This window comes from Manis javanica, chromosome 4 (genome assembly GCF_040802235.1).
Source record: "Manis javanica isolate MJ-LG chromosome 4, MJ_LKY, whole genome shotgun sequence".
Taxonomy (NCBI): domain Eukaryota; kingdom Metazoa; phylum Chordata; class Mammalia; order Pholidota; family Manidae; genus Manis; species Manis javanica.
Window position 1 is genome coordinate 86,248,499 of NC_133159.1, and position 19,474 is coordinate 86,267,972.

At 38.6% G+C, this 19,474-nt stretch overlaps 1 protein-coding gene across 1 annotated transcript in view; it reads left to right on the forward strand.

The window, feature by feature from the left end:
- Positions 1-19,149, forward strand: part of CDC14A (cell division cycle 14A) — a 190,772-nt gene extending 171,623 nt beyond the window's left edge. Inside the window, exon 17 of the mRNA XM_073234363.1 lies at positions 17,172-19,149. Coding sequence (XP_073090464.1) covers positions 17,172-17,201 — 30 coding nt within the window. The 3' untranslated portion in view covers positions 17,202-19,149. The remainder of the gene's footprint in view (positions 1-17,171) is intronic.
- The last annotated feature ends 325 nt before the right edge of the window (positions 19,150-19,474 follow it).

A 19,474-nucleotide genomic window follows, 5' to 3' on the forward strand; every position in this document is an offset into this window, starting at 1 on the left:
TCACAGAAACTTTCGGTTTTGATCATGCAATATGACCTATAAACCATCAGGTCAAATATGAATATTCATTTGATTTTTGTACTTGATTTATATGTTGATCCCACATTTCTCCTATTATTATTATTATTTTTATTTTTAATAAAATGCTGAAGTGGTAGGTAGATGCAAGATAAAGGTAGAAAACATAGTTTAGTGCTGTAAGAGGGCAAATGTAGATGATCAGATGATCAGGTGTGTGCCTATGGACTAAGTATTAATCCAGGCTAGACAAGGGCAGCAAGACATCCACGGATGCAGAAGATTTCTCTCAAAGCAGGGGGGGTGAGGTTCTGAGCCTCACCTCTGTTGATCCCCAAATTCTCACCTGATGGCCCCCCTGCGACTGTGCCTGTCTTAGGTTGTTCCTCCCTTGAGGAATCTTACCCGTCTCTGGCTAACCAGTCATCTTCCGGGGCCATACAGGGAAATGTAAAGTTGGTAAGTGAGAGAGAAGCCATATTGTTTGCAAAGGTTAGCTTTTTTACTTCTTTGCAGATTTATGCCCTGTGGCTTCTATGCCCAGCACTTGTCTCGAGGTATCTTTACCACCTGGAGGAATTATGATACTCGGTAAATTCGATATGAGGCATGAATTCTATTTAAGGTTTGTAATTAGGAAGGAAGAAGAAAAGCTATAGATGTAGCATATGAAGGAAACTTGGGAGGATTGATTATTTCTTTGACATATCTTCTTGTATAGTACCTTAAGTATGTATAGGTTTTAAACTACTAACTAATTTGCACACACATATTAACATAATAGGAATACGGTGACATAAACAAAGCAAATCTATAATTACCAGCCATCTCCAGTGAAGCCAAGAAAACCATTTAGGCACCCTAGGCATTTGTGAAAATTTATCTATGATATGATGGATATTTTCCAACTGTACTTGAACCATCAGACAAATTAAAGCAGCCCATTTCTGGGATCTGTTCACATCCCATATGTTCTTTTAACCATAGATAGTCTATAGTCATGAGATTTTGGGGTGCTACAACTTGCACCCCTCCCAACACCTGGTTGAGTTCCAACAGTACAGATCCAGTCAAATTCGTTGTCTCACTGTATGCACATGCCAGCCTAGACATCTCCCTCCTCCTTCTTATGGCAAGTCCAGGAGACGGTGGGCTGGATGCAGCCACAACCGCAGCATCGTCCGGATCCCTGTGGAGGCTTTTTGATGATCATCCCCCGGCACGAGTCCTCCAGAGAGTGCTGATGCCGGAAGCTCCTCCTCATATCGTATCTTAGTTCATTTTCTGGGTATCCAAGCTAGGCCTTGATCTTCTGCGTAGAAACAAACAGACCCTTTGCCCACACTTTGACATGCCCTGTATACCACTGTGCAGAACTCATTGGAGGTCAGCACACAGTAACTGCTTTTTTTTTTTTTTTTTTTAATTAAGAGAAAGGAATATTATCAGAAAAGAGTACCTCCATAGCTGATCATCTGACACCCTTTAAGTGATCAACATTAAGAATATTTAAAGCATGCGTTGATCTTTGATTTACCAATAGTTTTATCCTGTTAAGGAGTAATCCCCCTTTTCTTTCTTTCTTTCTTTTTTTTTTTAAATTTTTAATCTACACTTACCTGAAGAATACTGTTTACTATGCTCTCCCCTATATCAGGTCCCCCCTAACAACCACATTACGGTTACTGTCCATCAGCTTAGCAAAATGTGGTAGAGTCACTACTTGTCCTCTCTGTGTTGTGCAGCCCACCCTCCCCTTTCTCCCTCCCCCCCATGCATGCTAATCTTAATACCCCCCTTCTTCTTCCCCCCCCTTATCCCTCCCTGCCCACCCATCCTCCCCAGTTCCTTTCCCTTTGGTACCTGTTAGTCCATTTTTGGGTTCTGTAATTCTGCTGCTGTTTTGTTCCTTCAGTTTTTCCTTTGTTCCTATACTCCTCAGATGAGTGAAATCATTTGGTATTTCTCTTTCTCCGCTTGGCTTATTTCACTGAGCATAATACTCTCCAGCTCCATCCATGTTGCTGCAAATGGTTGGATTTTTCCACTTCTTATGGCTGAGTAGTATTCCATTGTGTATATGTACCACATCTTCTTTATCCATTCATCTACAGATGGACATTTAGGTTGCTTCCAATTCTTGGCTATTGTAAATAGTGCTGCGATAAACATAGGGGTGCATCTGTCTTTCTCAAACTTGATTGCTGTGTTCTTAGGGTAAATTCCTAGGAGTGGAATTCCTGGGTCAAATGGTAGGTCTGTTTTGAGCATTTTGATGCACCTCCATACTGCTTTCCACAATGGTTGAACTAATTTACATTCCCACCAGCAGTGTAGGAGGGTTCCCCTTTCTCCACAGCCTCGCCAACATTTGTTGTTGTTTGTCTTTTGGATGGCAGCTATCCTTACTGGTGTGAGGTGATACCTCATTGTAGTTTTAATTTGCATTTCTCTGATAATTAGCGATGTGGAGCATCTTTTCATGTGTCTCTTGGCCATCTGTATTTCTTCTTTGGAGAACTGTCTGTTCAGTTCCTCTGCCCATTTTTAATTGGGTTATTTGTTTTTTGTTTGTTGAGGCGTGTGAGCTCTTTATATATTCTGGACGTCAAGCCTTTATCAGATCTGTCATTTTCAAATATATTCTCCCATACTGTAGGGTTCCTTTTTGTTCTATTGATGGTGTCTTTCGCTGTACAGAAGCTTTTCAGCTTAATATAGTCCCACTTGCTCATTTTTGCTGTTGTTTTCCTTGCCTGGGGAGATATGTTCAAGAAGAGATCACTCATGTTTATGTCTAAGAGGTTTTTGCCTATGTTTTTTTCCAAGAGTTTAATGGTTTCGTGACTTACATTCAGGTCTTTGATCCATTTTGAGTTTACCTTTGTATATGGGGTTAGACAATGGTCCAGTTTCATTCTCCTACATGTAGCTGTCCAGTTTTGCCAGCACCATCTGTTGAAGAGACTGTCATTTTGCCATTGTATGTCCATGGCTCCTTTATCAAATATTAATTGACCATATATGTTTGGGTTAATTTCTGGGGTCTCTAATCTGTTCCACTGGTCTGTGGCTCTGTTCTTGTGCCAGTACCAAATTGTCTTGATTACTATGGCTTTGTAGTAGAGCTTGAAGTTGGGGAGTGAGATCCCCCCTACTTTATTCTTCTTTTTCAGGATTGCTTTGGCTATTCGGGGTCTTTGGTGTTTCCATATGAATTTTTGAATTATTTGTTCCAATTCATTGAAGAATGTTGCTGGTAATTTGAGAGGGATTGCATCAAATTTGTATATTGCTTTTGGCAGGATGGCCATTTTGACGATATTAATTCTTCCTAGCCATGAGCATGGGATGAGTTTCCATTTATTAGTGTCCCCTTTAATTTCTCTTAAGAGTGACTTGTAGTTTTCAGAGTATAAGTCTTTCACTTCCTTGGTTAGGTTTATTCCTAGGTATTTTATTCTTTTTGATGCAATGGTGAATGGAATTGTTTTCCTGATTTCTCTTTCTATTGATTCGTTGTTAGTGTATAGGAAAGCTACAGATTTCTGTGTGTTGATTTTGTATCCTGCAACTTTGCTGTATTCCGATATCAGTTCTAGTAGTTTTGGAGTGGAGTCTTTAGGGTTTTTTATGTACAGTATCATATCATCTGCAAATAGTGACAGTTTAACTTCTTCTTTACCAATCTGGATTCCTTGTATTTCTTTGTTTTGTCTGATTGCCGTGGCTAGGACCTCCAGTACTATGTTAAATAACAGTGGGGAGAGTGGGCATCCCTGTCTGGTTCCCGATCTCAGAGGAAATGCTTTCAGCTTCTCGCTGTTCAGTATAATGCTGGCTGTGGGTTTATCATATATGGCCTTTATTATGTTGAGGTACTTGCCCTCTATTCCCATTTTGCTGAGAGTTTTTATCATGAATGGATGTTGAATTTTGTCAAATGCTTTTTCAGCATCTATGGAGATGATCATGTGGTTTTTGTCTTTCTTTTTGTTGATGTGGTGGATGATGTTGATGGATTTTCGAATGTTGTACCATCCTTGCATCCCTGGGATGAACCCCACTTGGTCATGGTGTATGATCCTTTTGATATACTGTTGAATTCTGTTTGCTAATATTTTATTGAGTATTTTTGCATCTACATTCATCAGGGATATTGGTCTGTAATTTTCTTTTTTGGTGGGGTCTTTTCCTGGTTTTGGTATTAGGGTGATGTTGGCTTCATAGAATGAGTTTGGGAGTATTCCCTCTTCTTCTATTTTGTGGAACACTTTAAGGAGAATGGGTATTATGTCTTCTCTGTGAGTCTGATAAAATTCCGAGGTAAATCCGTCCGGCCCCGGGGTTTTGTTCTTGGGTAGTTTTTTGATTACTGTTTCAATTTCTTTGCTTGTAATTGGTTTGTTTAACTTTTGTGTTTCTTCCTTGGTCAGTCTTGGGAGGTTGTATTTTTCTAGGAAGTTGTCCATTTCTTCTAGGTTTTCCAGCTTGTTGGCATATAGGTTTTCATAGTAGTCTTTAATAATTCTTTGTATTTCTGTGGATTCTGTCGTGATTTTTCCATTCTCATTTCTGATTATGTTGATTTGTGTTGACTCTCTTTTTCTCTTAATACGTTGGGCTAGAGGCTTATCTATTTTGTTTATTTTCTCAAAGAACCAGCTCTTGGTTTCGTTGATTTTTGCTATTGTTTTATTCTTCTCAATTTTGTTTATTTCTTCTCTGATCTTTATTATGTCCCTCCTTCTGCTGACTTTAGGCCTCATTTGTTCTTCTTTTTCCAGTTTTAATAATTGTGATGTTAGACTATTCATTTGGGATTGTTCTTCCTTCTTCAAGTGTGCCTGGATTGCTATATACTTTCCTCTTAAGACTGCTTTCGCTGCATCCCACAGAAGTTGGGGCTTAGTGTTGTTGTTGTCATTTGTTTCTATATATTCCTTGATCTCTATTTTGATTTGTTCATTGATCCATTGATTATTTAGTAGCATGTTGTTAAGCCTCCATGTGTTTGTGAGCCTTTTTGTTTTCTTTGTAGAATTTATTTCTACTTTCATACCTTTGTGGTCTGAAAAATTGGTTGGTAGAATTTCAATATTGTGGAATTTACTGAGTCTTTTTGTGAGCTAGTATGTGGTCTATTCTGGAGAATGTTCCATGTGCACTTGAGAAGAATGTATATCCTGTTGCTTTTGGATGTAAAGTTCTATAGATGTCTATTAGGTCCATCTGTTCTAGTGTGTTGTTCAGTGCCTGTGTGTCTTTACTTATTTTCTGCCCGGTGGATCTATCCTTTGGGGTGAGTGGTGTGTTGAAGTCTCCTACAATGAATGCATTGCAGTCTATTTCCCTCTTTAGTTCTGTTAGTATTTGCTTCACATATGCTGGTGCTCCTGTATTGGGTGCATATATATTTAGAATGGTTATATCCTCTTGTTGGACTAAGCCCTTTATCATTATGTAGTGGCCTTCTTTATCTCTTGTTACTTTCTTTGTTTTGAAGTCTATTTTGTCTGATATTAGTACTGCAACCCCTGCTTTCTTCTCACTGTTGTTTGCCTGAAATATGTTTTTCCATCCCTTGACATTAGTCTATGCTTATCTTTGGGTTTAAGGTGAGTTTCTTGTAAGCAGCATATATATGGGTCTTGCTTTTTTATCCATTCTATTACTCTATGTCTTTTGATTGGTGCATTAAGTCCATTTACATTTAGGGTGACTATTGAAAGATATGTACTTATTGCCATTGCAGGCTTTAGATTCATGGTTACCAAAGGTTCAAGGTTAGCTTCTTTAGTATCTTACTGCCTAACTTAGCTCGCTTATTGAGCTGTTATATACACTGTCTGGAGAGTCTTTTCTTCTCTCCCTTCTTATTCCTCCTCCTCCATTCTTCATATGTCGTGTGTTTTGTTCTGTGCTCTTTTTCGGGGTGCTCCCATCTAGAGCAGTCCCTGTAGGATGCCCTGTAGAGGTGGTTTGTGGGAAGCAAATTCCCTCAGCTTTTGCTTGTCTGGGAATTGTTTGATCCCACCATCATATTTAAATGATAGTCGTGCTGGATACAGTATCCTTGGTTCAAGGCCCTTCTGTTTCATTGCATTAAGTATATCATGCCATTCTCTTCTGGCCTGTAGGGTTTCTGTTGAGAAGTCTGATGTTAGCCTGATTGGTTTTCCTTTATAGGTGACCTTTTTCTCTCTAGCTGCCTTTAAATCTCTTTCCTTGTCCTTGATCCTTGCCATTTTAATTATTATGTGTCTTGGTGTTGTCCTCCTTGGATCCTTTCTGTTGGGGGTTCTGTATAATTCCATGGTGTGTTCGATTATTTCCTCCCCCAGTTTGGGGAAGTTTTCAGCAATTATTTCTTCAAAGACACTTTCTATCCCTTTTCCTCTTTCTTCCTCTTCTGGTATCCCTATAATACGAATGTTTTTCCTTTTGTATTGGTCACATATTTCTCTTAGTGTTGTTTCATTCCTGGAGATCCTTTTATCTCTCTCTATGTCAGCTTCTATACGTTCCTGTTCTCTGGCTTCTATTCCTTCAATGGCCTCTTGCATCTTATCCATTCTGCTTATAAATCCTTCCAGGGATTGTTTCACTTCTGTGATCTCTTTCCTGACATCTGTGATCTCCTTCCGGACTTCATCCCACTGCTCTTGCATTTTTCTCTGCATCTCATCCCATTGCTCTTGCATTTTTTTCTGCATCTCTGTCAGCATGTTCATGATTTTTATTTTGAATTCTTTTTCAGGAGGACTAGTTAGGTCTGTCTCCTTCTCAGGTGTTGTCTCTGTGATCTTTGTCTGCCTGTAGTTTTGCCTTTTCATGGTGATAGAGATAGTTTGCAGAGCTGGTACAAGTGACCGCTGGAAGAGCTTCCCTTCTTGTTGGTTTGTAGCCTTTTCCTGGGAGAATAGCGACCTCTAGTGGCTTGTGCTGGGCAGCTGTGTGCAGACAGGGCTTCTGCTTCCCGCCCAGTTGCTTTGGGGTTTATCTCCGCTGTTGCTGTGGGCTTGGCCTGGCTGGGGCTGTTCCTCCAAAATGGTGGAGCCCCGTTGGAGGGGGAGCAGCCAGGAGACTATTTATCTCCGTAAGGGGCCTCTGTGCTCCCTGCTGCCCAGGGGGTTAGAGTGCCCAGAGATCCCCAGATTCCCTGCTTCTGGTCTAAGTGACCTGTCCTGCCCCTTTAAGATTTCCAAAAAGCACTCTCCAAACCAAAACAACAACAGCAACAATGAGAGAGGGAACAGAAAGAAAGAGAAAAAAAAAAGGAAAAAAAAGGAAAAAACAGCGATTTTTTTTTTTTTTTTTTGTCCTCAGGTGCCGGTCCCAGGCACCCGCTCACTGGTCCTGCTGCCCTGTCTCCCTAGCACCAGGGTCCCTGTCCTTTCAAGGCTTCCAAAAAGCACCCACCCACCGGTCCCACAGGGAAGGAACGCTCAATATTCTTTGTCCTCAGGCACTGGTCCCACGCACCCGCTCACCAGTGCCGCCGCCCTGCCTCCCTAGCACCGGGGTCCCTGTCCCTTCAAGGCTTCCAAAAAGCACTCGGCAAAAAGAGAGAAAAAAAAGGGGAAAAACGCGCGATTTCTTCCGTCCTCAGGTGCTGGTCTCAGGCACCCACCCACCGGTCCCACAGGGAAAAATGCGGGATATTCTTTGTCCTCAGGTGCCGGTCCCAGGCACCCGCTCACCAGTCCCGCCGCCCTGCCTCCCTAGCACCGGGGTCCCTGTCCCTTTTAGGCTTCTAAAAAGCACTCGCAGAAAAGAGAAAAAAAAAAGGGGAAAAACGCGCGATTTCCTCTGTCCTCAAGTGCCGGTCTCAGGCACCTGCCCACCGGTCCCGCAGGGAAAAACGGGGGATATTCTTTGTCCTCAGGCGCCGGTCCCAGCCACCCGCTCACCAGTCCCGCCACCGTGCCTCCCTAGCACTGGGGTCCCCGTCCCTTCAAGGCTTCCAAAAAGCGCTCGCCAAAAAGAGAAAAAAAAAAAGGGGGAAAAACGCGCGACCTCCTCCGTCCTCAGGCACCGGTCTCAGGCACCCGCCCCCAGGTCTCGCAGGGAGAAACGCGGGATATTCTTTGTCCTCCGGCGCCGTTCCCAGGCACCTCCTCACCGGTCCCGCCACCCTGCCTCCCCAGCAACGGGGGCCCGTCCCTCTAAGGCTTCCAAAAAGTGCTCGCCAAAAAAAAAAAAAAAAAAAAACCCGCTCCGGTTTCTCTCCACCCGCCGGGAGCTGGGGGGAGGGGCGCTCGGGTCCCGCCGGGCTGGGGCTTGTATCTTACCCCCTTCACAAGGCGCTGGGTTCTTGCAGGTGTGGATGTGGTCTGGATGTTGTCCTGTGTCCTGTGGTCTCTATTTTAGGAAGATTTTTCTTTGTTATATTTTCATAGCTCTATGTGTTTTTGGGAGGAGATTTCCACTGCTCTACTCACGCCGCCATCTTCTGGATCAAACTTTCGGTTTTGATCACGCATCATGAACTATAAACAATCAAGTCAGATATGATTATTCGTTTGATTTTTATACATGATTTATATGTGAATCCCACATTTCTCCCTTATTATTATTATTATTATTATTTAATAAAATGCTGAAGTGGTAGGTAGATGCAAGATAAAGGTAGAAAAAATAGTTTAGTGCTGTAAGAGGGCAAATGTAGATGATCAGGTCTGTGCCTATAGACTAAGTATTAATCCAAGCTAGACAAGGGCAACAAAACATCCACGGATGCAGAAGATTTCTCTCAAAACAGGGGGGTGAGGTTCTAAGCCTCCCTTCTGTTGATCCCCAATTTCTCATCTGATGGCCCCCCTGCGACTGTGCCTGTCTTAGGTTGTTCCTCCCTTGAGGAATCTTACCCGTCTCTGGCTAACCAGTCATCTTCCGGGGCCATACAAGGAAATGTAAAGTTGGTAAGTGAGAGAGAAGCAATATTCTTTGAAAAGGTTAGCTTTTTACTTCTTTGAAGATTTATGCCCTGTGGCTTCTATGCCCAGCATTTGTTTTGAGGTATCTTTACCACTTGGAAGAATTATGATACTCGGTAATTTTCGATATGAGGCACTAATTCTACTAAAGGGTTGTAATTAGGAAGGAAGAAGAAAAGCTATAGAAGTAGCAGATGGAAGAAAACATGGGAAGATTGATTATTTCTTTGACATATCTTCTTGTAGAGTAACATAAGCATGTATAGGTTTTAAACTACTAATTAAATTGCACACATACATTAACATAATAGGAATACAGCTACGTAACAAAAGCAGACCTACAATTACCAGCCATATCCAGTGAAACCAAGAAAACCAGTTAGGTACCCTAGGCATTTGTGAAAACTTATCAATGATATGATGGATATTGTCTAACTGAATTTGAATAGTTTGAGAAAAATCAGACAAATTAAAACAACCCATTCCTGGGGACTGTTCACATCCCATATGTTCTTTTAACAGTAGATAGTCTGTAGTCGTAAGATTTTGGAGTGCTACAACTTGTACTTCTCCTAATTCTTGGTTCAGTTCCGACAGTATAGATCCAGTCAAATTTGTTGTTTTACTGTATGCGCAGGCCAGGTTAGATATCTCCATCTTCATTCCAATGGCAAGTCCAGGAACCGGTGGGATGAATGCAGCTACAACTGCAGCAGTGACTTTGGCTTTACTTTTAAGTTAGCAGACTCCTGCCTCCATTCTCAACAACTGTAACATTTTTCTAATCATCATCATCATCATCATCATCATCATCATCATCGATTTATTGAGTACCTCCTATGGGCCAGACATTTGTAGTAGGCTTTTGATATACAGTATCTAATTTATTTAACCCACAATTTACAGGTGAGGAAATCAAGACTCAGAGGGTCACTGGCTTGCTCAAAGTCTCACAACTATTGTATTATAACTTCCTTAAGTCCAGTGATCTTTTTTTTTTTTTCACTTGGAAATCCCTCTCATAGACTTTATTATTGCTTAGAGCATTGCTTCTGATACCCTGTATCCTGTAAGTCTCCTCTACAATATTTACACCTCCCACCCCACCGCAGCTCTTCTCCACAGTATCATTATGACCCCTACCTGTTTCCTTACCTTCTCAGTGTACTTCCTCCTGTATCCACATAGTCATTTCTGCTTCCTTTTTCTAGTGTTCACTCTTCCACTTGACCTTCTTTCTGTAGCCACTTTATCACTAGCTTCTAAAATTACATCAGTTCAACAGTGTCATATCTGTCCCTAGTCTCTGTCTTTTAAGCACTGTTGGAGAAAATCCCATACCTTTGCCTTTGACTTCATTTCAAGTGAATTTCTAATTGATCTGGCCCTTCTGTGCTGATAATTAGCTTACTTGTGCCATTTTGACTTCCTTGCTCTTCCCCACGCTGGCTGTTGCCAAACTTAGCATCTTCATCAGCACGAGCCCTGCAGCCACCATGGCTGGCTGACTTTGCCTTGAGTTCTGCTGAGAACATGGAATTTATCAGGAGTAATTTCCCTTAACTCTCCTCTCCTCTACTTCACAGTTTATCTGTATCTGACATGTCCTGTTTTTTCTTTCCTTTTAGATGAAAAGAAACCCTTCTATTTTCCAATGGTAACTCCATGCTGTTAATTCCAAACTCTTCTAGGGCGTTGCCCCATCTGCTTCCTTCCTCCCGTGTCTCTTCGGTCTCTGACCCTCCATTTCCCCTTCTCCTCACCTCCGAATAGGTACAGCCAAATTGTTCAGGTTCTCTTACCAATTACTTCCCTCCAGCCTGTTACCTCTCAGAGTGTTTCTTTTACAGCAAACTTGGGGCAAGAGAGGTGGCCTCCTATTCTGGGCAAGTCTCTCCCGCAGGCTGCCACTGACTCTTTTAAGGGCAGATCTGAAGATGTCTTGTTAGCCCTCATTCTTAGTCTTTCTGCAGCATTTGACAGTATTGATCACCCTTTTTGCCAGCAATTTTTTGGTCTCCTTTGAGTTTTGGGATATTATTTTCCTGTTTCTCTCCCCGCCCCCAACACCACCACCCTTAAATCAATATCTGTTTGTCTTCCTCTGCCTGCCCTTCATGATTTTTCCCAAAGCTTTGACTGTGGCCCACTTCTCTCTCTGGCTGATCATTTCCTGAGCATTGTCTGATCCCTGTGGGCATTACCTGGGAGAGGACACATGTCCTTCAGTCCCATGTCTGGCTTGGTAATTGCACCTTGATGCATTTAGTCACCCGGGCTGGGAGTTTGGAATCAGCTGTGCTAACCACTTCTGCCTTTTCCTTAGCCACATTCATCATTAAGTTCTATTAGCTCCCCTTCTGAAACACCCCTTTCTGTCTATGCATTCTCATCACTGCTGCCCCAATTAGGATTTAATGGAGTATTGGAATAGCCTTTAAATTTCCTCCCTGCCATAAGTATCTCCCACCTTAATCTTTTCTCTGTACTGCTACCAGTGTTAGATCCAAGACACGACTGATCAAATCATTCCTGTATTCGGGATCATTCAGTATCTCCATTCAGTTTGCTAACCAGGTCCAGGCTGGGTCCCTCGGCTTGCCGCTCGGGCCCCTCCCGGGCAGACCATGAGCCTCCTGCTCGTGTCCTCCCAGCAGCCCTGCCCGGGATCCTGACTGGTGTTCTGCAAGAGCGCCACGCCCTGCCTCATGCCCGGACCTTAGCACATGCGGTTCTCTCTCCTTTCCTCCTGTCTCTGCTTGGTTTTCTATTTCCGGGCCTGGCTTGCTGGTTATCTTTCTGATGAAGCGTTTGTGACCCATCCAGCAGAAGGCCTTTTCCTTCTCGACTCCTCTGAGACTTTGTTCACAGCCCCCAGTTGCCCTCATATTTTAGACAGCTCTACGTGATTCTCTCTCCTCTGCTGGCTTTTGAGCTCCTGAGAGGCGTCTGTTTCTCGGGTTCTAAAATCTATATAGTAAGTAAGTGCCTAGTAAATATTTACTGAACTAAAAGTTGGGTAATACATCTAGGCTTGTGAATGTTAAGTGAAGAACTAAGGTGTTTAGGAGCCTGTTACTGTTGGCATAGGACACACTAACAGGGCAAAACAAGTTTTCAGCTTTAGCTTTAATGTACAGCAATCTGAGAATTTATTTATTTTTCCTAGAAATACGGCTTTACTAAAATAAGAAAAAGTTAAGTTTCTCTGAGCTTGCATCAATATTATTTTGGTGTTTGAATGAACTGACCACCTCACATAGTGGCTCTCTGACTCAACTTGGGTGTCAACAATGATGTCATCTTACAATTGAGTTCTTGTTGAAAAGCACAGATTAAATTTCCCCAGAAAAAAGAATCTATTAAAAGTTACATAGGAAGATGAAAGAGTATTTTATATAGCATTTTAATTAACCAAAATTGGCTTATTAAATCTTTGGGTCCCTGAAATGCTTAGAGACTACTATAGAAAAAATACTTACATTTCTTTCAAAGCTGATTTTTTTTCACAAACCTTAGCCTTTTTGTGTTCATATGATGCCCATGAAACCTTATCCAGCTATGTTTGTACTAGTGTTATTGGAGAAATAGTATTATGTCAGGAAAGGCAAATACTTTCAGTGCTGTGAAACCACCTTCCTGGATACATGAATCAGTGCACACATTTTGTATGTTAACTTACAAACAATAGAAAAACTAGAAACTCTATTGCAAAGCCATAAGAGACCCAGGAGTATAGAGGCAGCTAAAGACAAACTTATTTCTCTACAATGTTTATTTTTTCCCCCCTTATTTGTGAAAACTTAAAATCCTGGAATTATATGTGAAATAAATACCATATTGCCAAACATGGTTTTTTTCTTTTAATTCTCGATGCCATTAAAAGAAACCACTTTTTAAAGTGCTTTTTGCCTCTGTAGTTAGAACTCAACTCCAGGGTAAATAGTAGACTATTTTTCTTCTTTAAGAGACTTGGGAAAATGGGGAAATACAGAAAAGAACATGCTAGTGTGGCAAAAACATGTGGTAATTTTGTAACATTCTGGGTCATAGGGTCCTTTGGTCCAAGTTATTTGAGCATTAAGATATTGCTTCATTCATTTGTTGGCAAAGACCTTCATCTTTCATTTTTCTTTACAGTTACTATTTTTGATAGCCAATTTGTAGTTTTATTTATTAACCAATGATGCAGTATTTATATCTGTAATTAATTAGACATATTCTATCATGATTAGATAACTGGGCTGTTTAAAAAAGAAACACCTCCAGAATAGCTAAATTTTTAAAGTCACTACCTACATCTGCCAAAACAGATTAGTAGCAGATTTCCAGAACAGAACAAATTGTCTTGATCTCCTTACCTAACTCTTTGTTTTATGTCAAATCTGCTTTCAGAGAACAAGATTTCTTGATGGGAGCTTATATTTTGACATAAAAATTTTGGGCTGCAAGTATAAGGTAATTTTATCCTTATTTTGCAGGCAGAATATTGCTATATTATTAGTTTTATGGTATTCATATAATCAAAATATCATATATTCATGATAAACTTGATTTGGTCTGATCTCATTATAACCCTGTAAACTTACTAGCCATATGAACTTGAATATTTTATTTGAGAAATTAAAATGTCTTAGTTATATAAATAAGTGCTATCTTCTAAAATAATATTTACACCTCAGGTCTTCACTGCCATATCCATTATCATTGCTGAGTGTTTTATTATTTTTGTGTGTGTGTGTTTCAGATGCATTAGGTATTAATTCTTATGGTAATGATAAAAAATAGGCCAAGCAGAATTAAACTTTAATTAGAGTATTTAAGCATGGGTATTCTTATAATAAAATTTCTTTTTAGAATATTCCTGGAAATTCTTTTGGTTTCAGACCAATTGAAAATCATTTTTAAATGTATATATCTCCTTTACAGTAATAAATATTACATTCTTTTTTTTGTAACTTAATATTTCTTTGCTCACTCAGGATCACATCCTGTCTCAGATTATTATTTGTTTGTGTCAGGGTGATCGAGAATGTTCGGTTGATGCTTGAAGAGTGTGGGCTTTCAGCCAGATGACCAGAGTTCAAACTGTAGCTATACCATGTCCTAGTTGCATGATCTTGAGCAAGTAACTTCACTGCTTTTGCCTCAGTTTCCCCATCTGTAAAATGAGTTGTCTGGAGCACCTAATGAATTAATACATGTAGAATGCTTGGAACTACGCCTGGTGTATTCAAAGGACTATCACAGAATAATCAACCTGTTCAGTTATATATTTCACTTAGTAAGAATTCCAGATAGTTTTACCTCAATTAGTCTATTTTTTGAATAATAAAATCAACAGCAATAATGATATTATTTATGGAGTATAAAATGTATTTGCATTTTTACTATAAAAATTAAAAATGCTCATAACTGGCTATTGTGTTTCCTGGTATGTTAGTAACTTTAAGATAGAAATACATTTGGAATGCAAATGAGAGCCAGAGACCCTCAGTACAATCCCATCATGTAAGCATGTGAAGTCAGCCCACACTATTGCTTCTCCAGTGAAAAGGCCTGGAAATACTAGTTATGATCTTGTAAAGTGAATAGATGGTGTAGATTTTAACAATTCTGTCTCTTCCCTAAGTCCACTTCCAATTAAGATTTTTGTTTTAGATGGAAAATGAAAAGAAGTTAGCTTGTTACAAAATACTGATGTCAGAATAATTTGCTAGATCCTTTTATTGATTTCTTATTTCCTTTAACTTTCTTTACACCATATAAAGAAAGCATGGGAACTTGATGATAGGGGAAGTCTAGTAAACATAATGTTGCTCATGTAATTGTAGATTAATGATACCAAAATAAAATAAAATAAAAGAAAGAAAACATGGGGTATGTTCTGTTTCAAGAACTTTGGTATCATATTTTTATCCCCCAGTGCCAAATATTTTGATGTTTTATATATATATATATAACAATAATTATTTGTTGAATGAATTAACTAGCACTACAGAAGGTCCATTCCCAGCCAGATCTTGTCTTCATTTGTTTGCAGAGGTCTGCAGAGCCATTTAGGCAACATAATGAGCAAATTGAGTGGGTGACAAAGGAAATAGTAGGGATTGTGGTAAACTCTATCTGCAGGCTGGATTAAACAGCAGCCAGAGTTTGTGACCTCAGCTGTGTGTAAGGAAAGGCTTCTGCCAGAAGGCTAATGAATATGTACTTCATATCAAAGATAAACATCTTTAAAGTTATTCTGGATTATTTCTGTTTTTCAGTTCAGTGGGTTCATGATTTCCATTAAATAAATATATGTACACACACACATATTTACCCCCTATATACTAATGCATATATAAAATACTTTATCCTGGAAGTTAAACAAAGTTCAACAAAGTTCACTTGACTACTATCTGTTCATTTGTTGTATCTCTGTTTATTGAGAACTGATGGAACTCAAGAGGTGCTTGCAGAAGCAACTTTGTTCTAAATTTACAAGTGTCTGAGGATCAGCTTTGTAATATCTGTTCGTGATAACATGAATAACTGTTCTAATTAAAACAAAAGCAGAAGTTCAAATTCCCAAGAAATCACTGCATGCACGGCCTGCATGTGTGGCATCCTTGCAGCTGGGGAGACCACCTGGCTTTGCCCTCTCTGCCTGCTTGCCAGACTTCAGAAGAAACTGGGAGAAAGCAGCAAGGAAAATGATAGCTCGTTTTAAGCTCTAAGTGCTAGGAGGCAACTGATGTCCTACTTGTTAACTGTGTAGGGGCTTCAAGGCGTTGGCCCAGTTTCACTGGGTTTTCTCACAGTCTTCCCTCTTTGATTCTCCCTCTGAGTTCAGGTATATTTACATTATGTTGCCCTAATTGTTGATATCTCTCCTGTTGTGAAGCCGTGGCATCAACCACCTCTTGCATTGAAACAGTCAACTTGCCAAGCCTTTTCCATTTTTTTTTTTAGCAACTTTTGGCATTAACCTCTTCCTTGAAACTTGCAGCTTGAGAACCCCCCAAACCTTCCCCTTACCATGCTTTGCCTATTCCTTTGCTTGTGCACAATGTTGCTCTTTATTTGATGTTGACATTTCTGTCTTTCCATGTGATGGCTTTATGACAGTGTGGGCTTTTGCCCTTTGTCAGGGACCATAATTTTTGACTCATGTTGTTGATAAATACTTGCTTAGTAAACTGCTGTTGATCAGGTATGAAGTTCACTGGGATTTTAAGCTGAACAAAGATAGTTTGATAGTTTGAATAAATTATTTGCAAAATGGATGGCTTTTTTTACTGATTTCTATACCATCAACAAGATGACCAGTCTAATTTATAAGACCTATTAATAAAATGCTGCAATTAATTTCAAAAATAATAATTGGGGGAGAAGAAAAGGGAATTTGGTAGCAAATCAAGTAAACTTTGTTGTTCTAAGGTTATTTGATTAGAAGAATCGTGCAAAGAAAATTGTTAGAGTGATTTATGTTCCTTCTAAATGCCATTTGCTTCTAAAAAAATAACTGGGAATTTTTCTCTACTTCTCTTTATCTTTTCCTGTCTATTATCAATGCATTCTGAGTACATATACAATCATGCTCCTTTTTTATGCCATCTAATATGATGTAGGAAGAACTTGACTTGTTTACTTTTCTTGAAAGTAAACACTGTTATTATGTTCTGCACAAATGCTTTTAGGTCTTAGGATCAGATTTCAAAGCTAATGTTCTTTGTGTCCCCCTAAATAAAAAGGATTTATAATGATATTCATTAATTCAAACATTCTTAAGGAATTTATTTAAATGACTGCATTAGAAGTATTAACATTCATTTGATAGATATTGAATATATACATTCTTAAAGGATATTTTAATAATCTTCAGTTTAGTTAAAAATGTCATTTAATATTGAATAAAATGCAGTATTGTTACACAAAGGCTTAGAAGTGAGTTTCATATTACATATCAATTTTCAAGCAATACTTAATTTTTAAATCACTATTAGTAAGCCTTTGAAAATAGGAAGTTTTCTAACAATCACTTTATATAATTGAATATCTCATTCTTAGTAAATAATTTGTTCTCCTCATTTTTTTCTTAGTTTATTTCATTTATCCTTTACATAATAGACCCAAAGTGCCTTGTGTTAAAGGAAGAAGCTGCATGATATATGAGAAGTTTTGTATGTGATGGAATTTAATGTCAGTTTATGTCTCTCCCCTGCACAGTCCCTTCAGTCTGAATATGTTCCTTACTAAGGCCCTGCCACTCCGGTGAATGCTGTTCCACTCTTAGACACAATTTCTTCACCTGGACGAGCAATATAGAGAAAGCAACTGCTTGTTGGAAGAAAAGCTCTGCCTTCCTACCTTACATTAAAGAGAGCACTAAAATAAGACCTTCAAGAGACTGGAAACCAGAAATCTCTGTTTAATGACTACTATAAATGCACTGAAACCATGTTCATGGAGATAACACTTTTTAAGACAGTTTTAATGTTGAACTTAGTATTTTGAAAGGTTATTTTTAATGTATTTCAGTAATACATTTGTTATTACATTTACATGTACAGTGTTACTTTATGTATGTATAGTGAACTTTAAAAGACTATTTTGATAAATTTATAAATACATAAAATTATGTAAAAACTAGGCTATATTTTGGCTTAGAAATTCTTGCTGTTTGCTACCAAAAATTTGTATTTTGAATTTTCTTAGTATTGTTTTGTCTACAATGAATAAATCCTCTTTCTTAAGAAAAAAAGGGAGAAAGTTTTTAGAAAGTGATTTTTATGTTCCCACTATCAACATGATAGATCATTTCATTCTCTTGGGAAGTCAGTCTAATGTAACAAGTTTATCTCTAGCAAGAGTGTAATTGTCTGATATAATTTATTTAGAGCATTTCCTTTCCCTCTGTTTTTATTGCTGAGCCATTTAGTTTTGTGTCCTAGGGGGCTTTAATAAAATTTCACATCCAGTTGAAGATCAGAATTCACTGTGTGATTCTCCTGAAAGTGTGGTTTTTCACTGTGAAAATGCCTCAACATTCCAAATGCTTTTATTTCTTTCCTCCTTTATAAAGAGTTCCTAACCCAATTAAAATATTCTGCTTTTGGTCCGAGGCTGTTGTTGTTTGTAATCACACATGGTCTGGCACCAGCTTTAAGTCAATGAAGAGAAAAAACAGAAAAATGTTGCTAAATAGTTCTCTGTGTTAAAGGAGATATGCTTAGAACAGATTACGAGCTCCTAACACACAAGCGAGCATATCAGAAACCTAACAAGGAAATGAAGGGACTCCTTAGAGGTACTCACAGCCCTTTCATGTAAGTGTATTTTTATGTTTAGGCCTCCAGAAGCCTGAGGACTTCATTTCAGTGGGCAGTTGGGGAGCCTTGATTCTGATTGTTTTTCATGCTGCTCAAGAATGGACTACTCAGAGACAGTTAAACGGATTCACATGAAGTGCTTTACTTTCAACCACTGGGTTATTTATAATGTATTTATTAGGAGGGGGTACCTTGAAACTCTTAAAAATGCTTCCGCAAAACATCTTGTTCGTGTTTTACATTTTCAAAAAGGCATTTGAATGAATGTTTGACTCAGGTTTGTTAACTTAATCTTCCATAACTGCAGTACCAAATAATTGCACTAAACTGATAAAAAAGTGAATTGTATGTTTTGGGAATCAAAAATGAAAATAAGTGGAATTAAATTGTATACCTTTTCTAAAGCTGAGATAGTAAAATATTTTATTATGAGTTATTGTAAAAAAAAAGGTTGTATAGGAAGATGATAGTATTTTTAAAAAATTATCAATAAAAAGTAATTCAGATGATATGTGAGAAGTGGGGAAAAGGGAACCATATGGACAGTTTTAGTTCTATGAACACTAATTTGTGTGCAGCTATTAAAATGATCGTAAAATTGACTACTTTAAATTTTCCATAATTGTGTGTGTATATATATTAGTCATATGTATCTACATGTGTATGTCTTAAAATTATTTATACACATGTGCATACATAGACAAACCAAGAAGTGTATGTATATAAGATATAAATTATATAGCAAAGTAATTCTACTCCAATAATAAAAATTGTTTGACATGTATTTTGTTATGAATAGTTTACCTTCCAAAAGATATTTTGTTCTATTTTAAAGTGTAGAAGAATACACTGCTAATAAATAATAAAAATTTTATGCAATTTACATTTCCCCTGGCTTTTATAATTTGAATTTTGAGTTATCAGTGTACTGAAGTCTCTTTCTAATTTTATATTTGATCCATTCTGATTAGTGCCTTTTGTGCTTCTCAAGCTTTCCATTCCAGATGTCTAGTTTATCTTTTATTTAACTTTTCAGGTTGTGGCCATTTCCTGAAATGCATGCTAATGAGCACAAAGAAATCTTACACTTTGAATTTCACAGTTGTTAGATTATGTCAGACTCTTGCTGTCTTTCTCTATATGAAATTTTCCTTTCTGTTAAATTGGGCAAATTTACACTAAAAGCACACCTTCAGTCAG